This window comes from Scleropages formosus, chromosome 12 (assembly GCF_900964775.1).
Source record: "Scleropages formosus chromosome 12, fSclFor1.1, whole genome shotgun sequence".
Lineage (NCBI taxonomy): Eukaryota > Metazoa > Chordata > Actinopteri > Osteoglossiformes > Osteoglossidae > Scleropages > Scleropages formosus.
In genome coordinates this window covers 25,073,388-25,100,817 of record NC_041817.1, presented here as the reverse complement: position 1 = coordinate 25,100,817, position 27,430 = coordinate 25,073,388, and the positions used below count along the sequence as shown (strand labels likewise).

Here is a 27,430-nt window from a genome sequence, read left to right as displayed (position 1 = left end):
ACCCCATTGTAAGTCAGGCACCACCTGTACTCTAATTGGGGCCTTGCCACTATACCTCTGCTGACAAGATACTACTTGAACTGTGTTTCTGGAGGTCAGACTGAAGTCACTGAGAAATCATGTGGTGTGTAACCCTAATAGGAGCTCCGAGAGCAGTCCCTTAGTCAGTTCTCATCATTTAATCGGGCTTCATTTATGGAAACACTGGATCTTCTCAGGGAAGAACACAAGGTAATCATCTCTTAAACAAAGGAGCAGTCTTCCACCATTCATGCTGTTTCATAACACCTCTCAAGTTCATCTTCCATTGCCTTGGTCGGCGCAGAATGCAAACTATCCCTGCTGCTCGAATAAGGTAGGCTGAACATGGCCAGAATTTTGAGGGATAGTGATTTTTGAGTGTCCAAGGCAGGGCAAGAAGAAATTTGACAGACTTTTTCCCCCTACTGGGGAGCAATTACTGACACAAGCTGGGCTACTGGCTCAGAAATGTGTGCTGTGTCGGAACTCACGAGTGGGATAGCCCAGAGATACTGGCTGGGTGGTGCCGCACTATACCTGCCCACCCTCCGTTCCCAGCCTGCTTCCAGGTAGGAAGTCTTCGGGCTACTGCTGGGATTCGTTTCAGCCGGGGGTTAAGCACAGCAGACTCCTGCCTGGATGGCTGCTGGGCCGGGCCAGCCTCGAGTCTATATTTGCCTCTCTCTCCACCCCCACCAGCTCCCACCCACCTTTTGTGTGCTCTCGGAATGGAGCTGGACAAGAACTATAGTGTGACATAGGCTCTTTCTCTTTGGCCCATTGCTCTATGTTCCATGCAGGTCTAAGGGACACTTGATAGTTTGGTCTTCAGCTGTGCAGATGATTCCTCGGCATGCTCCTGCAAATGAATGCGAAGCAGTGACCTAGAAACACACGTCAGTCGTCGGAAAATAATGTATGCACCGATACATTTATTTTATATTTTGGTAAAGCACAGCCCAGGTGTGATGCATGGCTGTGTAGGTGCTTTACATACAATGTGCAAGTAAAGCAAAGACACCCTGAAGAGTCATGGCGTTGGTTTCGCTGTTCTGTGTGACTAATAGCACATCCTGATAATGAACTATTAATCCTTACGGTATATTATTAATTGATCCAATGCCTTTGTGTAAGGCGACTTACATTGTTAGGTCTGGGCACTGAGGTACTTATATCAGTGATGTGTACAGAAGGACATTCTTAGTGACGTAAGTGAGAGTAAGCACTCTGCTCAAGGGCACAACGGCCGGAGCAAGACTTAAAGCAGGAGCTTTCAGACCAAGAGGTAAGTGCCTGAACCGCTACACCACCGGCTACTTTAAATTTTTGGCCCCTGAAAAAATAACGTACAGTTGTACCTTGAACAACACGGGCTTGAACTGCGCAGGTCCACTCGTACGTGGATTCGATAAATATGTTGGAAAAACTTTTGGGAGATTTGTGACAATTTGAAAAAACTCACAAACGAACCGCGTAGCCCAGAAATATGGAAAAAATTAAGAAAATGTTAGGTGTGCCTTGAAAGCATAAAATATATGTAGGTACTAGTCTATTTTATCATTTAGTACCATAAAATATACACATAATACACATAACATCTATATTGTTTTGTATCAAAAACAATATTGATGTAGGTACTGACAGACAGAGAGATGATTCTCGTAAACGGACGATGTAAACCTATGGTATCGATAAATCCAGCACAGTACTGTAAATGTATTTTCATAATGATTAGCTCAACATTTTCTTTTCTCTAGCTTACTTTATTGTAGTAATACAATATATAATTCGTATAACATACAAAATATGCGTTAATCGACTGTTTGTGCTATCGGTAAGGCTTCCGCTCAACAGTAGGCTATTAGTAGTTGTCATTTTGGGGAGTCAAAAGGTATACGCAGATTTCTGACTGCGTGGGGAGTCGGCGCCCCCAACCCCCGCATTGTTCAAGGGTCAACTGTATTGCTTCTAGTAATAGTAGAGGTTAACGTGCACATTCCGTTACTCCCAGAAATCTGCCGAACATTCGTGACATTAATTTAGGCAAAGAAAGCTCCCCGGCTCTCCAATACTCCCCTCCGTGGCACACGGTTCAGCCGCACTGGTCTGGGGATGACTGTCAGGATGGGCTGGCATTCTGGAGTACATCCTCTTAAAAGGGTACACCCTTCCATCTGAAGGGATGATCCACTGCAACGGTTATGCGCAGTGATTTATTCTGGAGACCCGTCTCGGACAGTGACCGTGCAGGAAAACGGTGAACTGAAAGCATTTGCAACCCTTTGATAAAATACCATGTTTTGTCCAGTTTGTCCAGCAGGACACAGTGAGGACAAGTCCTGTAGTTCTGCAGTTTTAGGGATTAATGGACCAATTAACTTGCCCATGTGACCCCGAGGGTGTTTTGCACACAGACTTTCTACGAGGTATGCCTGGAGAGAAGGGATGGAGCATTTACTTCTGCCTGGGCGGCTTACTGCGATCAAACTTGCCCAACAAAAACCGAAAAAAATAAACATACATTGGAGACTAAAGTGCTCGAAACCTTTTTAAATAATATGTTGGCAGCATCTCAGATAAAGTTTGATAAGCTGAAACAAAATCACCCAGCTCTCATCACAGAACTAGTAAACTATGAATTTTAAAAATACATCAATCAGCAATACTTGCTGTTGTTTTCTAAAAACTTTGCTGCACAGATAGTTGACTACAGGTGATTCCCGACTTATGATGGGGTAACGTTCCGCGAATACACCTAACCTACCGAACATCACAGCCTAGCGTACGTGCGATGGCCAATATGGGATCGCTGACGCTGCCCAGCACTGCGAGAGAGCATCGCACCGGGGAAAAAACTCAAAATTCGAAGTGCGGCTTCTACGGAATGTCTATCGCCAGCGAAAAATTGTAAGTCGAACCATCGTAAGTCGAGGAGCACCTGTATATTTGAAGCGTGATACCGTGTTATGGCATCTTGCAATTTGTGTGCAATGCAGAGCTTTGTGAAAGCATGGGCTCTCCTGTCAAAATAAGTGCTTGGCGTTTAATTCACTTAAAGCTCCAAACCACTTCTGACCTGGGTTTAGCCCCTGCCACTGGCCTTCAGGTGGGACAGCAGCGCAAGGACACACGCACATACTGTCTGAAACCACTTGTCCCAAGCGGGGTCGCGGCAAACCGGAGCCTAATCCAGCAACACAGGGTGCGAGGCTGGAGGGGGAGGGGACGCACCCAGGACAGGATGGCAGTCCGTCGCAAGGCACCCCAAGCAGGACTCGAACCCCAGCGCCGCCAGAGAGCGGGACCCAGCTAAACCCGCCCCCTGCCGCCGCGCCGCCGCGCCGCCACGCCCCCTTTTAGCAGGTGTAGGAAGATGCCGAAAATCTCGTCCTGTATGCTGAGTCCTGCTAGACTGGATCTTGACTTGCTGTCACCTCCGCAGAGCCAGGATGCTGGCGGTTCGAGGGAAGCCCCCCTGCCGCCTTTCTTTTTATGATAGCTTTGACAAAATATCCCGGGCCCTCATTATGCTATATGCAAACAATGATAAAGGGGACTGTACGGAGATGTCATGTTAGGCAATCAAGAGGACGACCTCTGACACTCTGCCACGAGTGGATAATAAAGTGCCTCATTTCACGACAAACGACACCACACTTAATTTGCTGTGCAATGTTCATGTAATTAGATGAATTTGGCGCAGGCAGACGAAAAGACGGCTAGATCAAGGTCTTGATGAATTAGGGGTCCACTGTCAAGATCAAATCACATTAATCAAGGTGGCCGAGAACAGAGACAGAATTGTTTTTTTCCCCCCTTTGCTTTCCGGTCCCTGTGATGAATTGCCCTGTTTCTGCGGGGTTCCCAGAATGCATCAAAATCAGATCTCTGAATTTAAATGTTACAGCAGAATTTCCTCAACTCCATTGTTTTTTTTTTCTCTCTTCCAGTTTTAAGGTGGAAAAAAGCAGGTTGTGCTTAAACTCAGTTCCATCCTTCTGAGGAGACAGGGACTTCCTAGCGGTAACCTCAAGAGTGATGAGGAGCGTGCGCGTTGGTCCACAAGGTGCGATAAGGGCAAAAGTCTTGCGACGAAGCAGAATGACAGTGTTAGCTTCACACACGGCGTCACGCACTTTCTCGGCAATGTCCTGCTAACGAAGAGCGGACTTGCGCTGGAAGTACGTTCCGCTCACAGTACGCCAAATTCCAAAGCGCTACAAAGAAACCAGTGAAACTTGTACCCATAACTCTTTAAACTCATGCTGAACCAGTTTTTTTTTTTTTTTTTTTTTTCCCATGGTCTCGTACCGGATTCATCTGTCTTTGTTATCTGGCTGGCCGACATATCTGCGGTTTTGCTCACTCTTGGACATTCCAAGTACACCTCTGTGCTGCCTACAGCTGATGGATCTCCTGGCACTCCTCAACCTTGGATGTCCCAGGGGTGGAGAGGAGACCCCCGGCTTTTCTCCACCCTGTACTTACATGTAGATCCGCTGTAACCCGCAACCACAGGACTCCCCACAAAACAGAGACGCATCCTCAAAGACATTGTTAACTTAAATCACATCGTTTGTCTCTGCGCCTCGTGTTCTCATCTCATGGCCAGAAACACAGTGAGAATCGAGACGGAACGTGAGCCGTCCGCTGACTGAAGGTATCCTTTCCGGGTTCGCTCCTGCCGAACAATCTGAAAGCGAGCTCCCCAGCGCAGACAAAACGGCTTCCCTCCGAAGTTCGAGAATCGCTTTGACAATTTTTTGACTTCAACAAGTCCAGGCCGAGCCTCAGAAACCTGGAGGTCCAGGACACCACGGCTGATGTGCGGCAACGGCCGATCCGTGACTTACCCGTGCATAGCGTGCAAGGTGTGGGGCTCGTAATGATACCTCCCTTCGTGGTGGCGCACGTCTATCGGGATGGGCGCGTGGAAGGTCGGGAATATGTGATGGGGGGCTGCGGGACGGAAGAGGGGAAGAAGAAGAGCGACTTCAAAAACAGTACACTTTTAAAAATTCATTTCAAAGGCGAAAGCTGTACAATAAGGCTCCGCATGAAATTCTGAGCAAGCTGAGTAGTTTCGTGTAAAATATTGGCACTATCACACAAGAGAAGTGGAATAAATAAATAATCAAAGTAATCCTAAGAAATCCTACATCTCCAACATAAAAGATATCCAACTGGGCTTTTGACAAAGACCTGCAGCTAGGCTGTCTTTGAACTGGGGGAGATGATAGACAGTAGCGAGGAAAACCGCAGCTCTAATTCAAACAGGACCTGACAGCGTTGGGAAAACCCTTTTTCTGCACTGCTGCATGCGCGCATCCCGGCCAAGCGCCACCTCTGACTCCAGGGGTGTCTGCGCAGCGACTCGGGCTGCCCAGCCCACGGTGAGCTGTCATCCTTTCATTAGCACAGAGTCATTAAACGGGAGGGTGAACACAAAGGCCGTACGCAGACGGCGCAGGAAGACGACCGCCACTCCTGACCGTTTCGGAGCTCGACCCGACAACGGTACATGCAAGCGGGCAGTGGCAGCACTTGATCAATACCACCAGTTCCTTTGAAATAAGCACAGCTTTAAAGTATATCAAGCCGTTCCATTTAATAAGAGCCTTTCACTTAGTTAAACCAGCTGCGTTAAAGTTTATGCGTGTTTTTAATTTAACGGGGGAAAAAATGCCAAAAATCCTCCAGTAATAAATACTTCGTTGGCACGGAGCATCTTGTTAAACACAACCAGCCTCCTTTTGCTGTTCTAATTACAGGAGTGACGCTGATCCCGTACCATTGTTTTGCTTTTAGAGCATCTTTAAAAGTTTTTGTGTCTCGTTAACATTTTTTTTCTCTCTTTTATAACTCTGCCGTTGAAAGGATTCTACCCCACCTTGTTCTTCCGCTCATAATAAAAATTCCTAATACAGCCTGAGAACCTTTCCGTTCAGGGTTCGAGCGGCACTGAACTGCGGCACCTCGGCGCTTCGCGATCACAAGTCCCGGGTGATCTCTGGGTCGCGTTAAAATTTTTTGGGTATCACTGTGTCAGTGAGTCACTGCTCACCTGAGTACCTCGATGGTGCAGATCTTTACCACACCCCGAGCGACACGGGGAGGGTGGCCCGAGGGTCGGGGAAGAGCTCCCTGTGTGAGTCAGCATCCCGGGAAACCAGCTTTCCTCCGTTGTCCTCTGCAAGTTGGCACAGAGCTGGACAGCGTCTCATTTGTCATACCTGTCCACTTCTGGGATGGACTGGACCTGAGCTTTTCATATGTCCTCTTGAGCTCTGACAAAGTTCTAAGGCTGCTAGTAATTACCTGGTACTGTGTTAATTTGTGGGCCTCAAAATAGAAGCTAAGAATAAAACCACATTTCAGTGTCAACATTTCACTTGCATTCGTTTCAATAAATGGCCCTACTATTAATTAAAGGGATTTGTTCAGTTGGTCCGAAACCCACGTGAAGCACAAGCAATGCTCTACTGGCATCGGTTTTAAAAACTTGTTTCCAAGCAAGAGGACCGGTCTCGCATTGCTGAGTTGGGGAGCTGGGCTGCTTTCAAGAGCAATGACCGGGTCTCTCAGCAGTGCCGCTCCGTGTGAGACCACGGGGTACATAAGTGGGCAGAATTGAAACAGATTTACCAAACGTATCGGGGGCTGGGGGGGATTAGAGGGGGGAACACGGGGTGCGGAAACCCGAAGACAAAGACCGCCGGGAACTGGGTCACGAAAACATGACAGAGTGCGGCGGCCCGGAGCACGGCTTAAATTCTCGCAAGCTGAAGTCATGAGCGACCACTCTCTGACGCCGAAAAAGCCCCCTCCGGCTCTGGCTTCAAACGCCCAGCTTTTCCATTTGGATCTTAACGTATCACTAGAGACCATGAGCGCCGGATTGTCCGGAACACCTCTGCCTTTACGTCCAAACGGCTGTCTTGAATGACGGAATGAGTCTGGGAGGTGCGGAGCAATTCTTCTTGATGGTGGTTCCCGTAAATAATGCCCCCCTCTCCAGAGTGATCTATGTCACTTGGCAAAGCGGTGGGGAGGCCACGGGGGGCATTGCGGGAATTGTCCCACACCTTATTCCATCACCGGGACAGTTCCATTGTTCGCGGAGCGCGGGGACGGGAGGAGAGAGAGCGCTCCAGAGAGTTCGCATCCACTGGCCCGACGTGCACTGCAGTGTCCTGCTTGGGCCCATTAGTCTTCGAGCTTTTACACGTGTCCCCACATCTGGAGGAGCACCGCGCGTGAGGGTACTCACTTCTTCATCATCCCCCCCCCCCTCCTCCTCCTCGCTGGCCTCTTAGCGTGCGCACGTGCGCGTGCGAGCGTTACAGAACCACCGGGATCTATGATGGACTGCGTACACAGAATTAAAGCTGCCGAGGGCAAGAGGAGCCCCAGAGCGACCGCTGCTTGTCCAACCGACAGGACGTGCTCATCCAGGCGTCACTCTTTGCGTTTATTTAGTAGCTTTAAATATTATCATTTCTAAACCAACCTAATCGCGTCTTCCGAGAGCGTGAAATCCTGCGAGCGAAGGGCGAGAGCCATCCGCGCCCGAGCCTTACGGGACGTTTCATCTGGAGACGGTGCCAGGTGTTAAACATTAGCAGAAGACACTAGAAGTCGTGAGTCGCAGGGAAAAACATTCACTTTTCATGTCCAAGCTGAGTCGGAGCCACAGAGGATATTTGTGTTGCGAAGAAGCACATCCTCGGAGGAAGCGCTCAATAACAATAATAATCATATCCTGAGCAGCGAAACCCTCGGCAGTGTAATTAAAAAGCTTTTCTGTCTGTGCCTGAGAATGAGTGCTGGCAGGGGGTAGAGTTGGGTGGGGGGGGGTTCATTCAGACAGGAAATTCCACCGGAGCGAGCTGGCGAGCCGCCTAACTACACAGCGGCATGCCAAGCGCTGCACACGAGGCGGCCGCAAAGCGCGTAGCCTCATGCCGCGGGGGGACCGAGGCCTGCCGGGGCGTTTGGAGCACGATTCGTTAACCGCTCTCGTGTGTGTCTGAGGAGTTGGTCATATTATCACCCTGCGTCCGGCTTCTAGGTAGAGCTCTGCGGTTCACAGCTCTGTAACAAATTCGGGCAGCGAATTTAAAGTCTAGCTTTTGTTCTTTATGGCAGCAAATTTTTTTCTCTGCAAGGATTGTAATGCAACTATAATGTGTATAATGGGTAAGTAATATGTGAAGCTTCTCTTTCTCTCTAATATCTATAGTACATGTTACACACACACACACACACAGAGTCTGAAAGCGCTTGTCCCCAGCAGGGTCACGGCGCCTAACCTGCCAACAAAGGGCGCAAGACTGGAGGGGGAGGGGACACACCCAGGACGGAACGCCGGTCCATCACAAGGCACTCCAAGCAGGACTCGAACCCCAGACCCACCAGACAGCGGGCACGGGCCAAACGTGCCGCACCCCCTCGCATTTCTAATCCCAGACTTATAAAATAATTGCAAGGTGCACTGAATATAATTTCAGTTTTTACATCAGCCTGTCAGGTCACAATAGCAGTGCACGGTGGTTACTAGGTTCACGTCTTGTCATAACCTGCAGGCTTTCGTAGTTCACAGGATAAACTATTTAGGCTTCAGAAAGTACATTTTCCTTTCAGACGATCACTTTATCTTGCCTAAATATCCGCCTGGCCTGTAGTAAACACTCAGCCGAATGGAAGCAATTAAATTTCTTTCTTAGAGAGGCCTAGGCTGGGAGAGAAGAAATAGGCCTACTTGTGCTGCTAAAAATATATATTTGGACTTGGGGAATCTGCCCTAACATTTAAGTATTTATCAGACACTTTTCTCCAAAGCTGCTTCCAATGAGCACTATGTAGTGTTATGAGCCCACACACCTTATTTACCACGGTGACTTACACTGCTAGATACACTACTTACAGTGGGTCACTCATCCATACATCAGTGGAACACACACTCTCTCTGTCGCTCACACACTGTGGGTGAATCTGAACAGCATGTCTTTGGAGTGCGGGAGGAAACCAGAGCACCCGGAGGAAACCGACAGAGACACGGGGAGAACACGCAAACTCCGCACATACTGAGCAGGGATCAAACCCACATTCTCTTGTGTCACCCAGGTGCTGTGAGACAGCAGTGCTACTCACTGTGCCACCATTTCATCCAACAACCCCTCGTGCCTTAAACATGATGGGCTACTGGATGCAAATGCAACAAAACTGTGAAATGCAAAAGCTGTTACATCAGTCACGTAGCAGCAAATGCTTCTGAATAAAATGCGTTACAGCCCAACACGCCGCTTTGTGGCACTTTATACGCTGTGTGCTCACAGTTAATAGACAGTTAAATGAGCAGCTTCTCCTTAATTTCTTAATATGGTAACGCGATGGAAAGACAGTGTGGAAAATATACAGCATCTGCCTGGCAAACACCGGTGTGCCAAGAAACAAGCTGCTGTATTTATGCGGCATTGTCACCATTTGCTGGAATCCAGATGTGGTAGATCTTCATCAAGTGCCGCGTCTCCCGCGTTTTCCTCCTGGTGTTTATGGGGATGGACTTGCTGGCTCTTCTCAACCCCGGTCTGTTTGGTCTAACGCCATTCATAAATCCAGGGGATCACACACAGCACTCCCGGAGGGTCGTTCGCAGGGTACGGCGCTCTAGGCTGCGAGGGCTTTGGGATCCAGGGCCAAAAATCCCAGTTTGCCTGGACCGAGGCTGGGGTTTGCCTAAGTTTGGCCCTGGACCGTCCCCATGCTGACGCTCGAGGCTCAGCGGGACAACCTTACCGCAGCCTTTCTCAGCTGAGCAAAGCAGGTTGAAAAAAGAAAGGGGGAAAAAAAACCCCACGCAGAACGGTTTGTTTGTTTGTTTGCCTCATTAGCACCGCAGCGTAACTGTGGTTCTCAATAAATGCGTGCTGTGTGCGTCCAGGGTGATGATAGCACAACTTTTGGATAGGAGTTTCAATCACGTTGGTTCCCTCTGCCGGATTCGCTCAGGCTCGGACGTTCGGCTCGGCGATTTCCTTTGTCGCGGCTCTGTGTAACCAGCACGCGAGCCGACGTGAGCCGGACCGTGCTGCTTCGCGTGTTATAAAAAGAGACGAGGCCGAAGAAGCCCAGCCGGAGCTCTCGGCGACGGCTTTGTTCGTCGCCGTGCCTCCCCAAATCACCGCCGGGGCGAGTTCCTGACGGACGCATAAATGGGAGGGCCAGTTATCGTCGTCCAGCACCTGCGCCCAGGGCCACCTGGGGCTAATAACCCCCATGCATCATTTCGCTGCGGGTGAGAACGCGATGGCTGGCCGTGGGTGCGGGGAACGAGAAGCCCCCCCCCCACCCGCTGATCACGCAGACAACCGGCGGGCCGTTGTTAGCATGCTGTTTGTGTAATTTGGCTACTTAGTGCAGCGAGGTGCCCAAGACTGATTACGCTCCTGGAGTAATCAACCCACCTGGCTGCATGCTGATTTATCACCTGCCCACCTAATAGCGCTGCTTAACATGCGAGTTTGTCGAGATTAAATAATTACCTTAAACAAAAAGTTTATTATCTTTTAAGCTGGCCGATAATAAAAGCCGTACTGTCGAAAGCGAGCAGCGCTGGAGCTGCCCTTAGGTGAACGAGAGCGATCATTAAGATGCGATAAATTAAAGAGGAGGTGTTCGCAATCGTAATACCCCTCCAGCATCCAGGGTTCGGGGCGACAGGAGTCATACCTCATCGAAGGGCATCACCAGCACCCTATTGTGCTTAATGAGAATTGCGGGATTTACACATTGCAGCTTCTGCACATTAAAAGCCAACCCAGAACCTGGGCAGGTGATTACGTGACATTGCAGAATGTGTGGAATATTCAATGCCGAAGTGCATCTCGTGCAAGGAACCGGCGTAAGGAAAAAACAACTCGCGGGGTGACGTGATGATTGATGAGCCATGAGCAGAAATAGCTACAGCTTCTTCCGTCATGCCCCGTTGACACTCCACTCCACTCCACTCCACTCCACCCCACCCTGCAGTCTTGACTCTTTTACGGTCACAGGTCCAAAGCTGCAGGAAATTGCGTCTTCCACGGCTCCTCTCCCATGTTTTCCTTGACTTTGTCCCATGATGCTTCTATGAAGTTCCTGCCTAAGCTCGGCTCCCCGTGCGCTTCAGCACCCACGGTGATGCAAAGCAGATGTCACAACCCCCCACTCCCCAGGGGGCTTTGCTTTAAAACACACCCAGCACCATTAATCTGAGGCCTCCTTCCAAAAATGGGTAACTCCTCTTTCATTCAGCCGGCTCTTGTGGGCCGGCTCCATGGCTACCTCCCGAAACCTTTCATAACAAGATCCACGAGAGCCCGTTTCTGCATCCACCAGGAGTTCCGGAACCTCCGTTTCCCCAACACGAAAATCCTCCGATTTCGACAATCGCCGAAATCCCGAGCTCGGCCTCAGGAGGGCTATCCCGGCGCTCATCCCCGCCTGTATTCCGAACAGAACCAATGCTGTCCTGCACACTACAGGTCTGCTTTACCCTTCGAAGTGTCCTCAGCACTTGTTCACCTTCACTTATAGCTGGTAGAAACAGAGCTGGCAGCACGGGGGAGGAAGGGGAAGCGTAAGACTTGAACAGCTGGCATGAAAAACATTTGGAGCCACGTTAAAGGTAACGTAATGTCAAACATCGCCCATTAACGTATGGAAATCCATGTCCTCTGAGACAGAATGTTCACTACGTCTATTTCTGGCCTTTCTTATCGACGCCCTTTGACACAAGTATGGATATTTCTATGAGTTAGACTCGAAACAGCAGGACACGTTTCACGTCCGAATTCTTCTGAACATCGATGTATTTCCACATTCCGTGAGGCGTCATCAGGTCAGCGGTCAGAGGGCAGAGATCAGCGTTTAATTTAGATCCATTGGAACGGAGCGGGGGATAAATAAAGCATTGCTTGTGCAACTGGTAGGATTTTCTTGCCGAAAAATAGGAAACGAGCAGGGTGTAAGAAAAGCTTCTGCCACACCCAACCTAACATGGCCTCGGTTAGTTCTGGATGAAACGTCGTAGAAAGAGACCTCCTTGTGAAGCATAAATTGGAAACAGCTGCAGCCAATGGTTTCAGTGAGTGGGGGATGCTTTCAGCATGTTTGATTCTTCCTGCCTTTGCAGGGGGTCTGAAAAAATGCTGCCCAGTTTGACTGACTCTTAGGGGTCCTCCCGTTTGTCTGAAAACACTTTAAACCGCGCTTACTCTAAAACGGAGCTTGTTCTTTGCAAAGCCAGCGCACACCTTTTTTTCCCATGTTTTGCCCTGCCTTCCAGCACCAGCTGGGTTTTTTAAATGTAACTGTGTAATGCTTTTGAAATGTCGTCGTGGGGCTTTGTTTTATTTGCTATTACTTTCTTGTTACCAGGTGCTTTTTCTGTAGCCTCGTGTTTTCTTGTAAACATTACTGAACTGTCATCTACATCTTGGAATGTTGGAAACTATAATAAGTTCTTTATTAATGTAGATATTGTAGGCCAGGTACAGCCACTGTACACATAGGCAGATAGGAGAAATGTGGATTGTGGTCACCCTCTATCATCAGCTGCAGACCCACCGGCAGCTGTATAGAGGGTGGCACGGTGGCACAGTGAGTAGCGCTGCTGTCTCACAGTGCCCTGGTCGTGTGGGAGGACATGGGTTTGATCCCTGCTCAGTCTGTGTGAGCTTTGCATGTTCTCCCTGTGTTTACAGGGATTTCCTCTGAGTGCTCTGGTTTCTTCCCACAGTCCAAAGATATGCTGTTCAGGTTCATCCATAGTGTGTGAGTGACAGAGCGAGTGTGTTCCATTGATGTATGGATGAGTGACCCAGTGTAAATAGTGTATCTGAGTGCTCTGGTTTCCTCCCACAGTCCAAAGACATGCTGTTCAGGTTCATCCATAGTGTGTGAGTGATGGAGAGAGTGTGTGTGTGTGTGTGTTCCATTGATGTATGGATGAGTGACCCAGTGTAAGTAGTGCATCTAGCAGTGTAAGTCACCACGGTGAATAAGGTGTGTGGGCTGATAACACTACACAGAGTTCATTGGAAGTTGTTTTGGAGAAAAGCATCTGCTAAATAAATACTTGTAAAGTGCACAATGCTGCACTATCCTGACAGCCTGGGTTTATGTTACAGTACCAGTAACTGATGGCATCCCATAATGCAAGGTGTCCTCCCTGCTCAGAGGCTTCCTTCTAGGATGATTACAATCCAGTTCTCCATTGCATGTTTACAGCGAGCAGTTTGAGGAGCATTAAGATCTGTACTGCACCCCCCACCTCAGGCTTTGCTCACATAAAGCATTTGCAGGGCTGCCTGGAGACATGTCTTACAAAAGTGGCCTCTGGTTCCAATAAACCACCGTGACCTGAAGAACACACCCCAGCGGAACAGTCGCAGGAAGCCCTCTTTGACTCTGTCTCTCGTTACATCAGTGCCGTCCCGGCTGTATGGAACGATCCAGCAGGATGCCGTGTTAAACTTTGGTGATTCTCGTCATTCTCGTTTTCTAACCAAGGAAGAGTTACCAACATCAGGCAGCTCATCTTCCTCGAAGACATGAGGACTGGATTTTTTTTGTGCAGAACGAGTGGGCAACCAATCCCACGGTGTGGTGAGAAAGGAGGGTGGTGTTGGCAGCCCTGCTTCATGCAGCTGTCAAGCGAAAAGGCGTTTTGCGGCTGCAGTGACACTGGAGCAGTTTTTTAGCAGTGGCCCCCAATGTACTGAAAGTATGTTCTGCCAGTCATCTTCTTCATGTTCTAACATCCTCACTCGTTTAATGGGTGTCTTTTGGTCTTCAGCCAAGCAAAATTAAGTGGAGATGATTTAAAGAGCTTAGCAAGCTACTCTATAGAAAAAGAAATTTCATGGTTTCTCCTTTTTTCTTTGGGAAAGCTGGTGAACTTGTCAAGATGTGTTCTGTAATTTCTTGGATCTAACACTGTAATCCGGACCAAAGCTGTTCATTAGAGTTCCTCCATCAGTGTGAGACAAGCTCTGCGCTCAACTCCGAGTTGGCGGGTCCGAGGGTTACGCGTCGGGTTACGGGAATGACAAAAAAACACTTTGCCTTTAGGAAATGCCTGGACTCCCGAGAAGCTGGTCTGGGTGCATGGGTACATATCCTAGAGTATATGAATTATTTCAACCTTTTGGCTCATTTTGAAATGTATTCATACACATTCTCTTGCACGTGGATTTAAAGAATACGATCAGTCGGCCGGAGTCAAATGCGGAGCTGTACAAATGAGGAGCTTCGGAAAAAATCCTCGAACTCCGTTGAAGAAGGAGCACAAAAGAAACATGGTGCGGTTGTAAGTAAGGAGGCAGGGAGATGACAATCCCAAATCATCCTTCTGCGACATAAATCACCCTGCTGACCCTGCAGCTTTGTGCTCCGGGTCCGCTCTCCACGGGGGCCGCTCTGTCACCCGCCCCCACCAAGCGCTCTCCGGCCCGTCGGCTAACTAGCTGGCCACACATCACGAGCTCTCCGTGGAAACACCACTGCAGCGTGGCACCGTCCCACATGGGGGCCAGAATCGACTTGGCTGCCGCGTACCTTTCCCGCCTCGACAGGCCCCCAGCATCAGACTGCCCAGAGCACTAAGGACTGCCGCTGAATTAAGCCTTGGATTACATTAGTGTAGCTTGCTATGCCAGACCATGATTTTTTTGTTAAAAAAAAAAAAAAAAAAAACATTCAGCAAACATGAGACATATTGGTTAAAACTGAAAATAAACAGAAACATAAGGACCAGATTTAACTGATGTTTATGGGCGAAGCCCTGGAAAGAAACAAGTGCAGCATACAGGTATATTAAATATTATAGACTTTGGCCTTTATAGATATAGTGTTTTGGATGCTCTGATGGAGAGCCTGCAAACGGAAAACCGCGTCAAATGAACTCATCCAAGAGGCCTGTGAGATTTACAGAGGTATGACGGAGACTGAAAAAGCCCTCGGAGGTTATGACATTTATGGAAAATATAAAATAAACTCTCACACAACCATAACAAAATTTAACTGTCAAAGCTTTTTTTTTTTTTTTTTTTTTTGCAATTTGCCTTTTAGTTGTACTAATAAATTAGCCCCTATGTATAACACTCTTGTTTTTTTTCTGCTCCACACTGGCAAAGAGTCAAAATATTTACCCAAGACATGAAAGTTTGTTATTCAGTATGTCCGTTTTCATTAGCGTCTAGTTCTATGTAACAGGAATGGGATTATATGCCTTTGGTTGCTAACGGCGGACTGGCATGTTCTCTGCAGGACTCACTAGCTCATTCTGTAAAGGAGACGGACAGTTAAGAGAACCTGGGGCGACACGCCGGTCCTTCCGTTCAAACCAGCAATGCTGCCCGAACTACAATAATGGTGTGATTTACTGGTTATCTGACACTGGCTAATCCAAAGCCAATAAATGCGGCACCATGTGAGCAGGTTTCAGGTTTCTGACCACCGTGTGGCCTGAAAAAACCGCAAGAATGCGAAGGTGTAAATGTCGATGTGGAGCTTCTGGGCAGCCAGGGTGTCCCATGAGGAACACAGCGGTCACATGGCAGAGGTCCAGGAAAGAAATGTTTTAGTGAAAGAGTATCCACGCTCAACGACAAGACTTCCGGCCCCTCCATGAGCGTTGATCTCTCGCTCGGTCTTGATCCCTTCCTCTATCCTGTTCCCTCTTATACGTGATCCCCCCACAGAGAGAACGGTATTTGCAGTGGGCCAGAATGGAACGCTGGGATGCGTTCTGGGCGATGCCGGTAGCGCCGGTCTGCAGAGGAAACTGGTCGAGACGGCCCTCGAGCACTTGCCCAAGTTGGCCACCTCCTGACCCCTGCCATTCAGACCCCAAATACTAGTGCAGGCCTTGACAAAAACCGGGCAAACAAGGCGCTGTTTAACGACAAAATGCTCCTCTGTAGGGGAGCAGGGCCACTGACACAATGACGGGAGTGTGTACACAGTCTGAGCACCAGCGGCGGCCTCTCGTCAATGCACAAGATGAGCTTTGGCTACAATGGGGCGTAATCAAATGCGTGAACTCTTCCCGAGAGTGAAGTGGGGCAGCAGACCAGTCGGGGTTTATTCTTCTTGGACTTTGTCAACGGGAACTGAAGGCTTCATTGGATTTTACCGAAAAGGCAAGTAGGAGAGCCAAGCAGCTGATATAACAGTCAGGGTTTCTGCAGCCGCCGTCAGTCACAGTCCAAAGAGCGTTTTGAGAGGGAAATGGCAGTAATCGGGAGGAAGATGCTCTTGTAAAAACTCAAAAATGTGGATTATTGGGAATTTCCCTCGAAGGATTATCACAGACTGACAGCACTTGTGAACAACATGTTGTTAATGGCAGCTGCCATTATGGAAAGATGGGTCACCGAAGCAGAGCACTGTTAGGCGGCACCCGAGACACTGTAATTTAGTAATTAGACCATCAGTCAGTGGGGGATTTGATGAAGTCAACGTGAATAACAGGATAGGAATGGACATGCAAGCTTTCTGGCCCTATTTTCTATAGCAAGCTGTGTCTGAACTGGTTTGGTGCACAATTGGTTTTTTTACCCATCTGGCACGTTTCCCAGGGCAGAAGAAAGACTGTGGGACATTACATGTTCGAGTACACCAACTGTCCAGCTACCACTGCTCAGCACAGCAAAGGAGGTTCAGGGCTACACCCAGGTGAATCTTTCTTTTCCAAAGCGTCGTACTCTACTGAGTTGGAGAGATGGACCTGGAGATGAACCTGAAGTCATCTCCATGAGGCCATGGTTCTCAGGTCCAACAGAGGTCTAACACAGGAGTAATAAGAATAAAGAACGAAGCTCGGATTCCATTAAAAATGGCTTTGAAGGGAACAAAGGAAGACTACCGGCGAGGAGCCTTCGGAACATCCAGGCAACCCATAAGAATTCAGAGATGCTAAAGGGAGAGGAAGCAGCGTAGGAGAAAGGTGTGTATTTACATCTGCATCCAGATCCTCCACAGGCCCATGCTTGTTTTCCTTCATGAACGGGCTGCCCGCTGAAATCGTACAAATGACGCATTTGTCGTTTTATATGTATGATTTGCTTTATCAAAAATGGGAAGTCATCCTGACGAGACCTTGAAAGAAAAGTTTTGTTGCATAAGGGCTCGGGCCTCTTCCTTCACCATTAGTTACGCATTCTTTATAGGTTTGCGCCGCTTTATCTACGTCGTCTGTTATCTTTCTTAATTAGTCTTGCCTTTTCGAACGTGACTGCGGGAGAACACGGAAAAACAGCGGGAACCAATAAAATGGGCTTATTTTAGGTCGCGCTCATTGAAGCCAACGTGCACATAGAACGAATGCGCGACGTGAATGGAAAGAATGTGTATAAATACAGACGAAAAAGCACCGCCTTCGCTCTCCTTATATTGACTGCAACTTTATAAGGTTAATTTGAGACCGCGCTCCTGTGGTATGGAGTTACAATAAACTGCAGGGCATTTTTTTCTTTAAGGGTCTAATTAGAAGTGAATTTTTCCTTGGCCCTCAAAGTGAGCCCCAGTCTCAGAGTACACTAAAGTTAACAATCTCAGTCCGCTGTGCCGCAGATGTACTCTAAAATAACTTACATTCCTCTTGTGGGCACTGGAGGCCATGTGGCGGCCCCTGCGATGTCGCCTAAAACAAACCCAACACACATTCTCAGTGCTGTCCTGCCCGCATCTGATCCAGGGGTTGGGTCTTCGCTGACGTTTGCGACATCCCCCCCCCCAGGGCTTCGGAGGACATCTCATCCTCTGGGCTCGTCCTGCTCTTTCATCTCCACGGATGAACCGTAGCACTTCTCCTTTGGCGTCTGCGTGCCTGTACCCCTCTCCCCGCCGTGTCCCATTTAACCACAGGGGAACGGTGAGCGCCGAAGACGGCCGAGGAAACCATCCTCCCCACACACACAAGTAGGAGCACAAAGGAGCTCTTTCAGAGACGACTCTTTTGTGGGCTGCCGCCACGGGGGGGGGGGGGGGGGGGGTTGTCTCCGCTGCCAACCGCAATCCGATCACCCCTGTTGGGTCTGGCTTGTCAGCTGCCTGTACGGCAGCGGATCACCCAAACTGCTACCCTCCGCTTCTTTCAAAGACTTTTCTAACGTTGCATTGTGGAAAAACGACGGACGCCGAGCGCATTCGTGTGCAGTAACGCGACATGACCGCTCGTCCCTCTCGGGTCGCGGCTACGTAGTTCGGGTTGCAGCGTTCGAGTGAAAGTTTAAGCAAGGAAACCCTGAGAGGGAAAGGTGCATAAGATTATGTCTGGCTGCGTACCATAACAAACAAGAGCCTTTTAATTCAACCCTGGACTTTCAGTTTCAACAAGTCCCCTCGGAGAGTAAATGAGCCGGGCTGTCATGGAACCATTAACTCAGGCGTGTTTATGACGGAAAATGACCCTCAATAAGTTCTATGTTAAATATGTGAATGGGAGGGGATTTACCTTGACCTAATTATTTTTCTTACAAGTGACATGGATCGATGATGATATGTGGAAGGATCCATTTTTTTAAGACGGTTTAAAGCCTCTCCCCCCCCCCCCCCCCCCTTAAGGAGATCAAGTACCCCAGGGCTTTTGCCACGAGCTTAGTAGAAACAATCTAGCATTATAACTAGCAATTCCTGACAAGTTGCAGTTCACACTGATTTACTCTGTTATGGATTTGTGTATGTTTTTTTCCGCCAATCACCGTGCATTGATGCTCACGTCCGCGTATGTTTGAGAAGTCTGTCATTTCAAAAAACAGCTAAAGAGTAAAGAATCCAACATTCCTTACAGAAAAAAAAAAAAAAAAAAAACATATTTTCAGTGCACCTACAGGGAGAGTGAGGTCTGCCGTGTGTTGTAACGGACCCATAAATTCTTACTACGGTGCCTCTAAAAAAAGAAGAATCAGAGACGCGGTTTCAGGATAAACCTTAAGGTTCACTTAATTCTCTACCTTTCTCACCATTCGAGCCAGCAGCGGGAAATAACAAATGTCCTCAATAGCCGTGGCTGCAGTAGGACCTAATTTATTGTAATATCACATGTCCCTGTAATAACTCATTTGTTCCTATAATAAATAGAAAAGGAAAGATAAATTGCTGCTAGAGGTCCACATTTTCCTCGCAGCGTGGTTCCAGCAGCCCCCTGGGGCCGGAACGGCGGCCCTGTACGCCAACAGCGAATCCTTCGGAAAACCCTGTGACAAAATGATGGACAACTGACGAGGAGGGGGTGTTAAATAAGGGTCCCGGGTCGCTCTCCCGAACGGACTTCGGCACAGCTCGCGGCCCCGGTCGCCGCCCGTGTCCCAGAATCCCCACGACCCACGACCCTCATGACCCCACGTGGCTCCCTTTCGCTGAGCAGCCCTACTGCGTTCTCTTTAGCGCCGCACATAATAAACAAAAGCAAAATTAATTTGCGCAACGTCTGCCAGTTTGGCTTGCCCAACCTTCACTTTTTCTAATCCATCATTAGTCTCTTTGGAGTTCAGGTATTTACGCAAAACAAACTAAATTTTTGACACGTACAGTACAGTTTTTACAGCATCCATGAAACCGGCACTGCGTTCGCCTCAATGGGAACCGTGATATTTCCATCCATCAGGACGCACAGGTGTGTAAGTAACGGAAAAAAAACTATTTTCCGTGCATGCGCTCCTTCGGCCGCCCCACCTCTGACTTCTACCTTTACGGATAATTTCTTTCGTGTCGAGAACCGGCGAATTCCCGTCGAGCTCCCGGCTCGTCCCCATTGAGAAATCCTCGACTCGCTTCGCTTTGTGCGTCTCAGAGCCGTCTAACGCGGGGAGAGACTGAGCGAGATAAATGGTCGGACTTGTTCTTCGTACTTTCCAGTCGGAGAGGGCGTTGGCACCGCGGGCTGCTGGAAGGGGAACGGCTCGTAAGAAGTAGTGCGCCTATGGGTGTCAGTCTCAGATCAGTTCCACCAGACGTGATGCAAGCGGCATCGGGCCTTCTGTTTTTTTTGCTGGTTTGAATTTTTCCCCTTTCTTTCTGCTGTTGTTGTTGGCAGGCCCCGGGCGCTCCTCTCATGGCCCAGACGCCTCTGTGTCTCCACCGGCAGGGTGAGGCGCAGCCCACGGAAGGAAACGTTACCTGGAGCGTAGCGCTCGCCTGGACGTGGCCCAGCGCCTTCCGCAGAAGACGCAGAATATTCCTAGGGCGCTCGCGAAAAATAAGGCACGTGAAGAGCGGAAAACAAAAGAACACGCTCGTCAACCTGCCGCCTTGCTCTCTTTCGTTTGTTGCGCTTTGTCGGCTCCGTCCGGGGCACCCGAGCTCTTTCCGCGGCCAGTTCCACGTTGGCACATGCCACGTTAACTCGCGCGGCCCCGACGCCGACAGCTACGTACGTATCGCAGGTTGCCAAAACCACGGCGGCCCGCGTGACGTTCGCTCAACGTTCGCCGCGGGTTGCGCGGGCTGCCGAGCAGCGTTGACAGTTTTGCTGTCAGCTGACGGTGCTTCGAGGACGACAGGAGCCCGCAAACACGCAGTTCAAGCCAAGGAGTTAAACAAACCACAGGAGAGTTTATCTGGCCATACAGGGACTCTTAGAGAGTTTATTGAACTCTGACTGAACTGTTTGGGCCTTCAGGCTAAAGGGCTCTATGAAGACTGGAGACCAGGCCCACAGTCATCACCCCTCCCTCGACGCACTGCGGTCTACGCCCCTGTTCGTGCGGTGGGACACCCTGCGCAGCGGCTCAGCGTCCTCTCCTGTCCCCCTCCGGACCATTTCGCTGGTGACCCACACCTGCTTCCCTCCTCCTTGGAGCGTGGGAACCTTCGACATGAGCAGGTACGGGGAATAGCCCTGCGGGACGACCTGTGCCTGCAACCTGCCCACAGACAGCACACCGAGATGCTCGCCAAACACACAGGATACTTGGAGATCCCTGGAGGATGAGCCCAGGGCTTATTCGTCACAATGAAAGTTAAGCCCGCTAGCGCAGGCTGAAGAGAGAGCTATTATTACGTTTATCTGAGATGAACGACTGCAAAGGAAAAACACATCTCCGCACAACAGGCCCCGGCCGTTGCGATAAGTGCTCTTTTTGTGGCGTGGGAATCTCAGCATTGACGGAATATGCCTTTTTTAACGGCGATTTTGCTAGCTAGGGGAGGCTTTGGGGGCGGGGCCTTGCATCACGCTCAGGCTAACATTCAGATAATACGTACACGTGAGAAAGAGCCAGACAGAAGACAGGCAGGTGACTGGATGGAAGATTTGTCGGGTGAAATACCAAATGACCCGCAGAATGTGCACACATTCCCCTTGGCGATGATGTGAAAGTCCTGCAGCTCTTCGGGTTCCAACATGCTCCAGCTATCGCTTGTTTACTGCACCGCTGCCAGTTTCGTTTTGTCCTCTGGGCCATAGATAAGATAACGCCCATCGGGAGCCGTTTTACCGACGAGTGTCATGGCACCCCGAGCTTGAAAACACGGAGCAAGCTGCCATTAGCTGTGGCGGGATGACCCTATGGATGTTGAAACGCCCCTGCAAGGAATGCGCGGGCCTACTTCGGGCGGCAAGATCTCGAAGGGTCGCGAAAACAAGGCCGAGGGGTGTTCGGTGCCTGTCCTTTCGCGTTACAACAGAAACGCTAACTGGAACCAGTCTTCCGAACCTGATCCCAGCTTATTTACCGGAATAATTTACTACCTTGAAGTGGTGACTGTGAGGTCCTTTCCCAAACCATTTATGTCAGCAGCTATAAAGAGATGGCAAGGGGCGAACCCTTGTGTCACTTTCCCCATTTTGTTTGTTCAGCGTGCCCGTTTCTTTTTTCTTCATAAAACCACCGCGTTTTCCCGTAACTGTTGCTATAGGGGCAAGTCAGATGGCAAACAATGCTAAATGTGCTATGACAGCCTGGAAGGAAAGTTATGGAGGGAAAGCGAGTCAGGATTTATAAGCCTATCCTCCAGTCCTTGTTTTTGCGATGTGTGCATTGGATGTCTTACAGGACAGAGATCGCTGGTTTCTGGCATTCTCTAGGAAGCCACCGGCAGCCCACACAGAAGTTCATGTATAAGTACAAGGCCCCGGAATGCAGAGAAAAGCCAAGAGCATTACGGTGGTAGGCGGTGTAGCAACCATCCGGATGAGGCGGTAACAGATGTATCGCCTGGGTGTGGTGTCTGTGTCATCGAGAGACCCCATGGAAAAACTTTCTTAGGGGTTTTCTTTACATGTTGTAATGTAGCCCAACCCACTACTGTCGTTTTCACATTCAAGTTTAATTCCATTTACTGACCTTAAATGTGAAGAGAAACATCTTGCGACTTGGAAATTGCTTTTCCAAACACTTTCGGAAACTTCATATGTTGCTCGGCTCATGTTTATCTAAAACGACCGGCGCAGCTCTTCGGAAAAACTTCAGATTTGCTCTTTGTTCATTGCGTGTAAAATATTATCCGGAGCGCAGGTGACGGTGGCTTGTTTTCTGGAAATAAATCTACAGATTAGAAGGTCACCAGAGACCTTGAAGACTCTGCAGACCAGATTAGTTCACCCCTGGATGCAGACTGCACCGCAAAGCCCCTGAACGTGTAAAAAGAGCAGCGAGGGGTCCGTTCCCTTTACCTCGAGCCGTCTTTGTCCGCCACCGAAGCCCATTCGTTTTTTGGTCACGCTTCTGGAGCTCGTCCGGTGAGGACCGCGAGGACTGGAAACGCGCTCTATTTCAAAACACCAAACCACCAAGCCGCAGCCCAACATACATCCTGCGGGGCTTCTCGCGCCGTCTGGACGCTGTGCTCCCACCCCCTGCCGCGTTTAAAGAGCAGCCCCTTTTGTGTTTCCGACGCAGTAATTAAACACGTTTCTTTGCCATTAACCATCAGGTGTGTTGTTTCGCCAAGTGTACATTATCTGGCGGCAGTGCAAAGCGGCCTTTTTGCACAATGAACTGTGTGCGTGGCTCTTGTTTACAGGTGCAGGCAATTGACTGAGCACCATATGCTATTGTTTTTCCTGGCCCTCAATAATTACATTAATTGCCTCATGGTTAATACCGTGGGGTGGACTGCACTGCTTACACAACCTTAGATCTGTAATTACCAGCAAGCTAACTCCCCTAGAGGGCAAACACTGGTGTCGGTAGAAATCAATTTTCCCTTTGAACCCTACTGAGGTTCAGCTCGCACACACGGGGAACGCAAAAGCGTTTGGCACGAGCCAGGATCCGAACATTTGCTTTCGCATTTTTCTGCACGCTTGCAAAAAAAAAAAAAAAGAAAAAAAAAAGGGGAAGTATTTTGGGACCCAGCCCTCTCAGGGTGAGTTCGTAAAACAAAAATATATGCCTTGTGTTACACTGCAGACCAAAAAAAAAAAAAAAGGGGATTCTGGCCTGTTTGAGAAAAAAATACACCTTATTCGTGATTACGGTCAAACTGCTGCTTCCTTTTTTCTCCCACAGCATGGCTTATATCAAGAGCCATTGTTTACATACTGTTCTGTATAGTGAAAGTCACAGACACTTAGTTCTATTTGTCCTTTGGAATATCAGCCCATTGCAGCACTTCCACGTGTATATTTCCCTTTCTATTTTTGCCGCGTTTACTCAACGCTTAGATTACTCCAGACATGCACTTCTGGTCACGGTTAGGTGACCTCCCATATACCATTGCCTTGCGCGTCGGAACAGCGCGCTGCCGGCCACACTCTGTTTTCACTGGGCGGTCGGGGGCGGGGCGACGGAGCGGACAGATGTGTCCGGGGGCCTTCGGAGAAGTCTCCGGCGCTCATATTCCGAGGGTAGCGTGGTTCGAACCCCACGGTCCTCGCTCGCGATCCCGACCCCTTCGCTCCTCCTCTCTTCCCTTCTCTTGTTTGTTATCCTTTTCTTTACCCCAGGCCGTGTCACCGAAGCACCGGCCGACGAAGGAGCTCCGATGGCCGCCAGAAGACTAAGGAGCAGCTGGTTCAAAACTCATGGGGGCCTTACTCAAGACTTACACTGTCCCTGAAATTCCCACGGCATAGTAAAGCTCACTCGTGTAAATTGCTCTGGATTAAAATGATAAGCACGAGTTAAACAGGAGAGAAGCCTCGACGGGACGTGATTTGCCGCCGGAGACGCGAGACGAGCCGGGATAACGTGCCGAGGACGACAAGCCAACCTTAAGGCAAAAAAAAGAGAAAAAAAAAAAAGAAAACGAGGCAGGAAGAGAGAGGGGTTTGGCCGATGCCCTAAAGCACCCTTACGACTCGACTTCGTTCCCAGGTTCTGCAAATTGCCAGGAATCTAACATGTTGTTTTTGGGCCCCGTGTACGTGAACACCTCTGGTTTGGAAATGTTTCTGTTTGCAGATGTTGCCCAAAGCTCACCTTCATACGTTTAAGTGGAGCCTTCGGGGAGGGAACTGGGCAGTTGTTACTGCTACGGAGTGCTGTTCATTTATTCATTTTTTTTTTTTTTATTTTCGATGGGGAGGCGCGATCGGATAAATCTTTGGAGTTTGTTCTGCTCTAAGGCGCGAGAGTCCTTCCGCGCACGCAAACGCTCCGCGCTTCGGTCGGAGCACCGGTCGCCACCGCACACTTTTTGCGGAACAAGGTCTCGCTGCTGCCTTGTGGCCTTGATGTAGAGAGGCAACTTTTCATATCTTTTATCGCATCCTTTCCAGAAACCGATCGCCACCGACCCCCCCACCCCATGCCCCTTCCCCCGCCGACGAATACCAAATGATTGCATTTGTAACAAATAACAATCTTAAAAATGCTTTAGAACCAAGCTAACTGTACACATTGGATATTCATTATTTCCTGTGATTAATATGCAAAAATATTCCCAGTGTATTTTTTTTAAAAAAGCCAACATCAAAAAATATAAAGAGTATTAAAAGCCCTAGTGATTAATTTTAAGCAAAAGCAACTTTTCTCTGGTTTTTCTCTCGTATCTAGGCCATTACTGCACCGAGCCCGAGTCCTTTTAATGACTGAGAACGCACACAGAAGGCACAAAATCTGGTCCATCCTGCAACTAACTTCTCGTACTGTAAGTAAACTAAAGAAATGAGAGACCGACTCCGTCCTCGCATTTTATGACTAATCTTTAAAAGCCTCTCTTGGCACACCAACCTCCCAAGAAAAAAATTAAGAAAATGAAGAGGGAAAAATCTTCAAAAGTCACCAAGATAAATGTTTACAAAAGTCACATACGCAAAAGTAAACACCAGTCCCGCTTACGCGGTTTGTTTTTCGGACACGCTGGGTTTAGGAGAGCGTTTCCATGGAAGAAAGACGGCAGATGTCTTTGTCTCTGCCGAAAGGACAGATGTTTCGGCATTCTTACACTGGCCATTACCGGTGGGACGGGAGACACTCGGTACTGTGGACTCGCTGTACTGCGCTGCCTTTCACACCTCCGCGCTGTCAACTAGAGCACTTTGTCCATGTCCGCATTTGCATATAAAAAGTAAGCATCTTGAACAGCACGAGTCTCTGGAACTTCGCACAGTCCCCGTGTTGCTGGTGTTGTGTACGGAACTCTGGGTGCTCTGGTTTCCTCCCACACTCCAAAGACATGTTGTTCAGGTTCCCCCATAGTGTGTGAGTGACAGAGAGAGAGGGTGTGTTCCACCGATGTATGGATGAGTGACCCACTGTAAGTAGTGTAAGTCTTCAGGTGCTCTGGTTTCCTCCCACACTCCAAAGACATACTGTTCAAGTTCCCCATAGTGGGTGAGTGCCACAGAGGGTGTGTTCCACTGATGTATGGATGAGTGACCCAGTGTAAGTAGTGTATCTAGCAGTGTAAGTCACCGCGGTGAATAAGGTGCGTGGGCTGATAACACTACTCAGAGTTCATTGGAAGTCGCTTTTGAGAAAAGTGTCTGATAAGGAATAAAATTTCCCTGCTTTTAGACTTCAGGTCCTTAAAGCACAAGAGTATTTAGTTGATGCTTTTCTCCAAAGCAACTTACAACATTAAGGTTACAGTTATTACAAGCTACTACATTTAATCACCCCTTTACACAGCTGGGTAAGGTTACTGCAGGAGTTTTTTTAGGGTAAGTACCTTACTCAGGGGTACAACAGTCAGAGGTAGGGATCAAACCTGCAACCTTTGGGTCCAAAGGCAACATCTCAAACCGCTGCACTACCAGCTGTCCCCCGTTTATTATATTGCATCGATGGACGTGTCTGACTTTGGACACTGAGCTGGCAGCCTGTCCGTGCGCGAGCAGGTTTAAGTGAGGTCCAGGAGAGCGGGAGCGTCGCTCTCCCCGACTGCTTCTCAGAGAGCCGGCAGAGTTTTGGGTGGGGTGGGGGGGGGGATCGGGGGAAGGGGACTCATTCAGAGCCAGGGTGAGAGAGAAAAGAAAGAAATTCCCTTCTCAGGAAGATTAGTGGCGTCCTTTCGGAGTGGGTGTCGGATGCGGAGCTGTTCTCGGGCCACATTTTTCTCTGCCAGCGGCCTGACCCCCAGAGCGGGTCCCTGTGCAGCTCACACGCCGCCACGGGAACCGAGCGCCGAGCACCCCCTGTCCCCCCCCCCCCGATCAATTATTCACTGTCGGCAGGACGACACCGCCGGGTGATAAAGAAACTGCCCTTATCGCTTACTTGCTGCTCTTAAAACACTATTTACACAGCGTGGCCCCTCTATCCATCTCGTGCCGACTCCCGGCCGGCCCGGTGTCCGGGTTTGGGCCGATCTAAACGGCATGTGGCATAGCCGTTCATATCACATTGGTGAGTCATTTAATTTACACCAAACTGGTCAGCTTTACAGTGTGATGCTTCTTGTTTATTATATATTATGAGATGACGATTATGAATTATGATAATTCATATTCAGAATTATGATCTGATAATAATATATGCCGACATAGTATACAATGCAACGGATGAAATTTCGTAACTCTGGGGTTTTCAGCCCCGGTCCTGCGGAACCCCTCTGTATGCTGGTTTTCATTGCTGATGATCTGTTAATTAATATCACATTTGAGCTTTTGACGGAATGAGTTCTAACGCAGTTCTGAACTGGAGGCACCAAATATGTAGAGGGAAGACGCAGCGTGCCACTTCACCTGTAAGAAAACAGATTCGTATTGGCGTAAGAAGCCCCAGTAGAGTGTTAACTTCAATCTGTCTTTAGGGAAAACAGAATATATTAACAGCAAACCTTTTTTCGAATTAATCAGCCGCTTATTTGGCGAAAACTGAGGAATGATTAAGTATCCTACATAATTATGGGTGGGAGGTGGAAGCCCCCCCCCCCCCCAAAAAAAAAAAACCAAAAAAAAAAAAATCTGAGTCCCATTTGAGCCAGATTCTGGGCCTTAGGGGCAAGGGAGGAGGTGCCAGGTATCTCACTA

At 49.0% G+C, this 27,430-nt stretch overlaps 1 protein-coding gene across 4 annotated transcripts in view; it reads right to left on the bottom strand.

Moving 5' to 3' along the window:
- Positions 1 to 27,430, bottom strand: part of gli2a (GLI family zinc finger 2a) — an 86,068-nt gene that overhangs the window by 33,615 nt on the left and 25,023 nt on the right. For all 4 annotated transcript variants that reach the window (XM_029256721.1, XM_029256719.1, XM_029256722.1 and 1 more), the window contains one exon: positions 4,875 to 4,980. In XM_029256721.1, the coding sequence (XP_029112554.1) occupies positions 4,875 to 4,980 (106 nt within the window). The remainder of the gene's footprint in view (positions 1 to 4,874; positions 4,981 to 27,430) is intronic.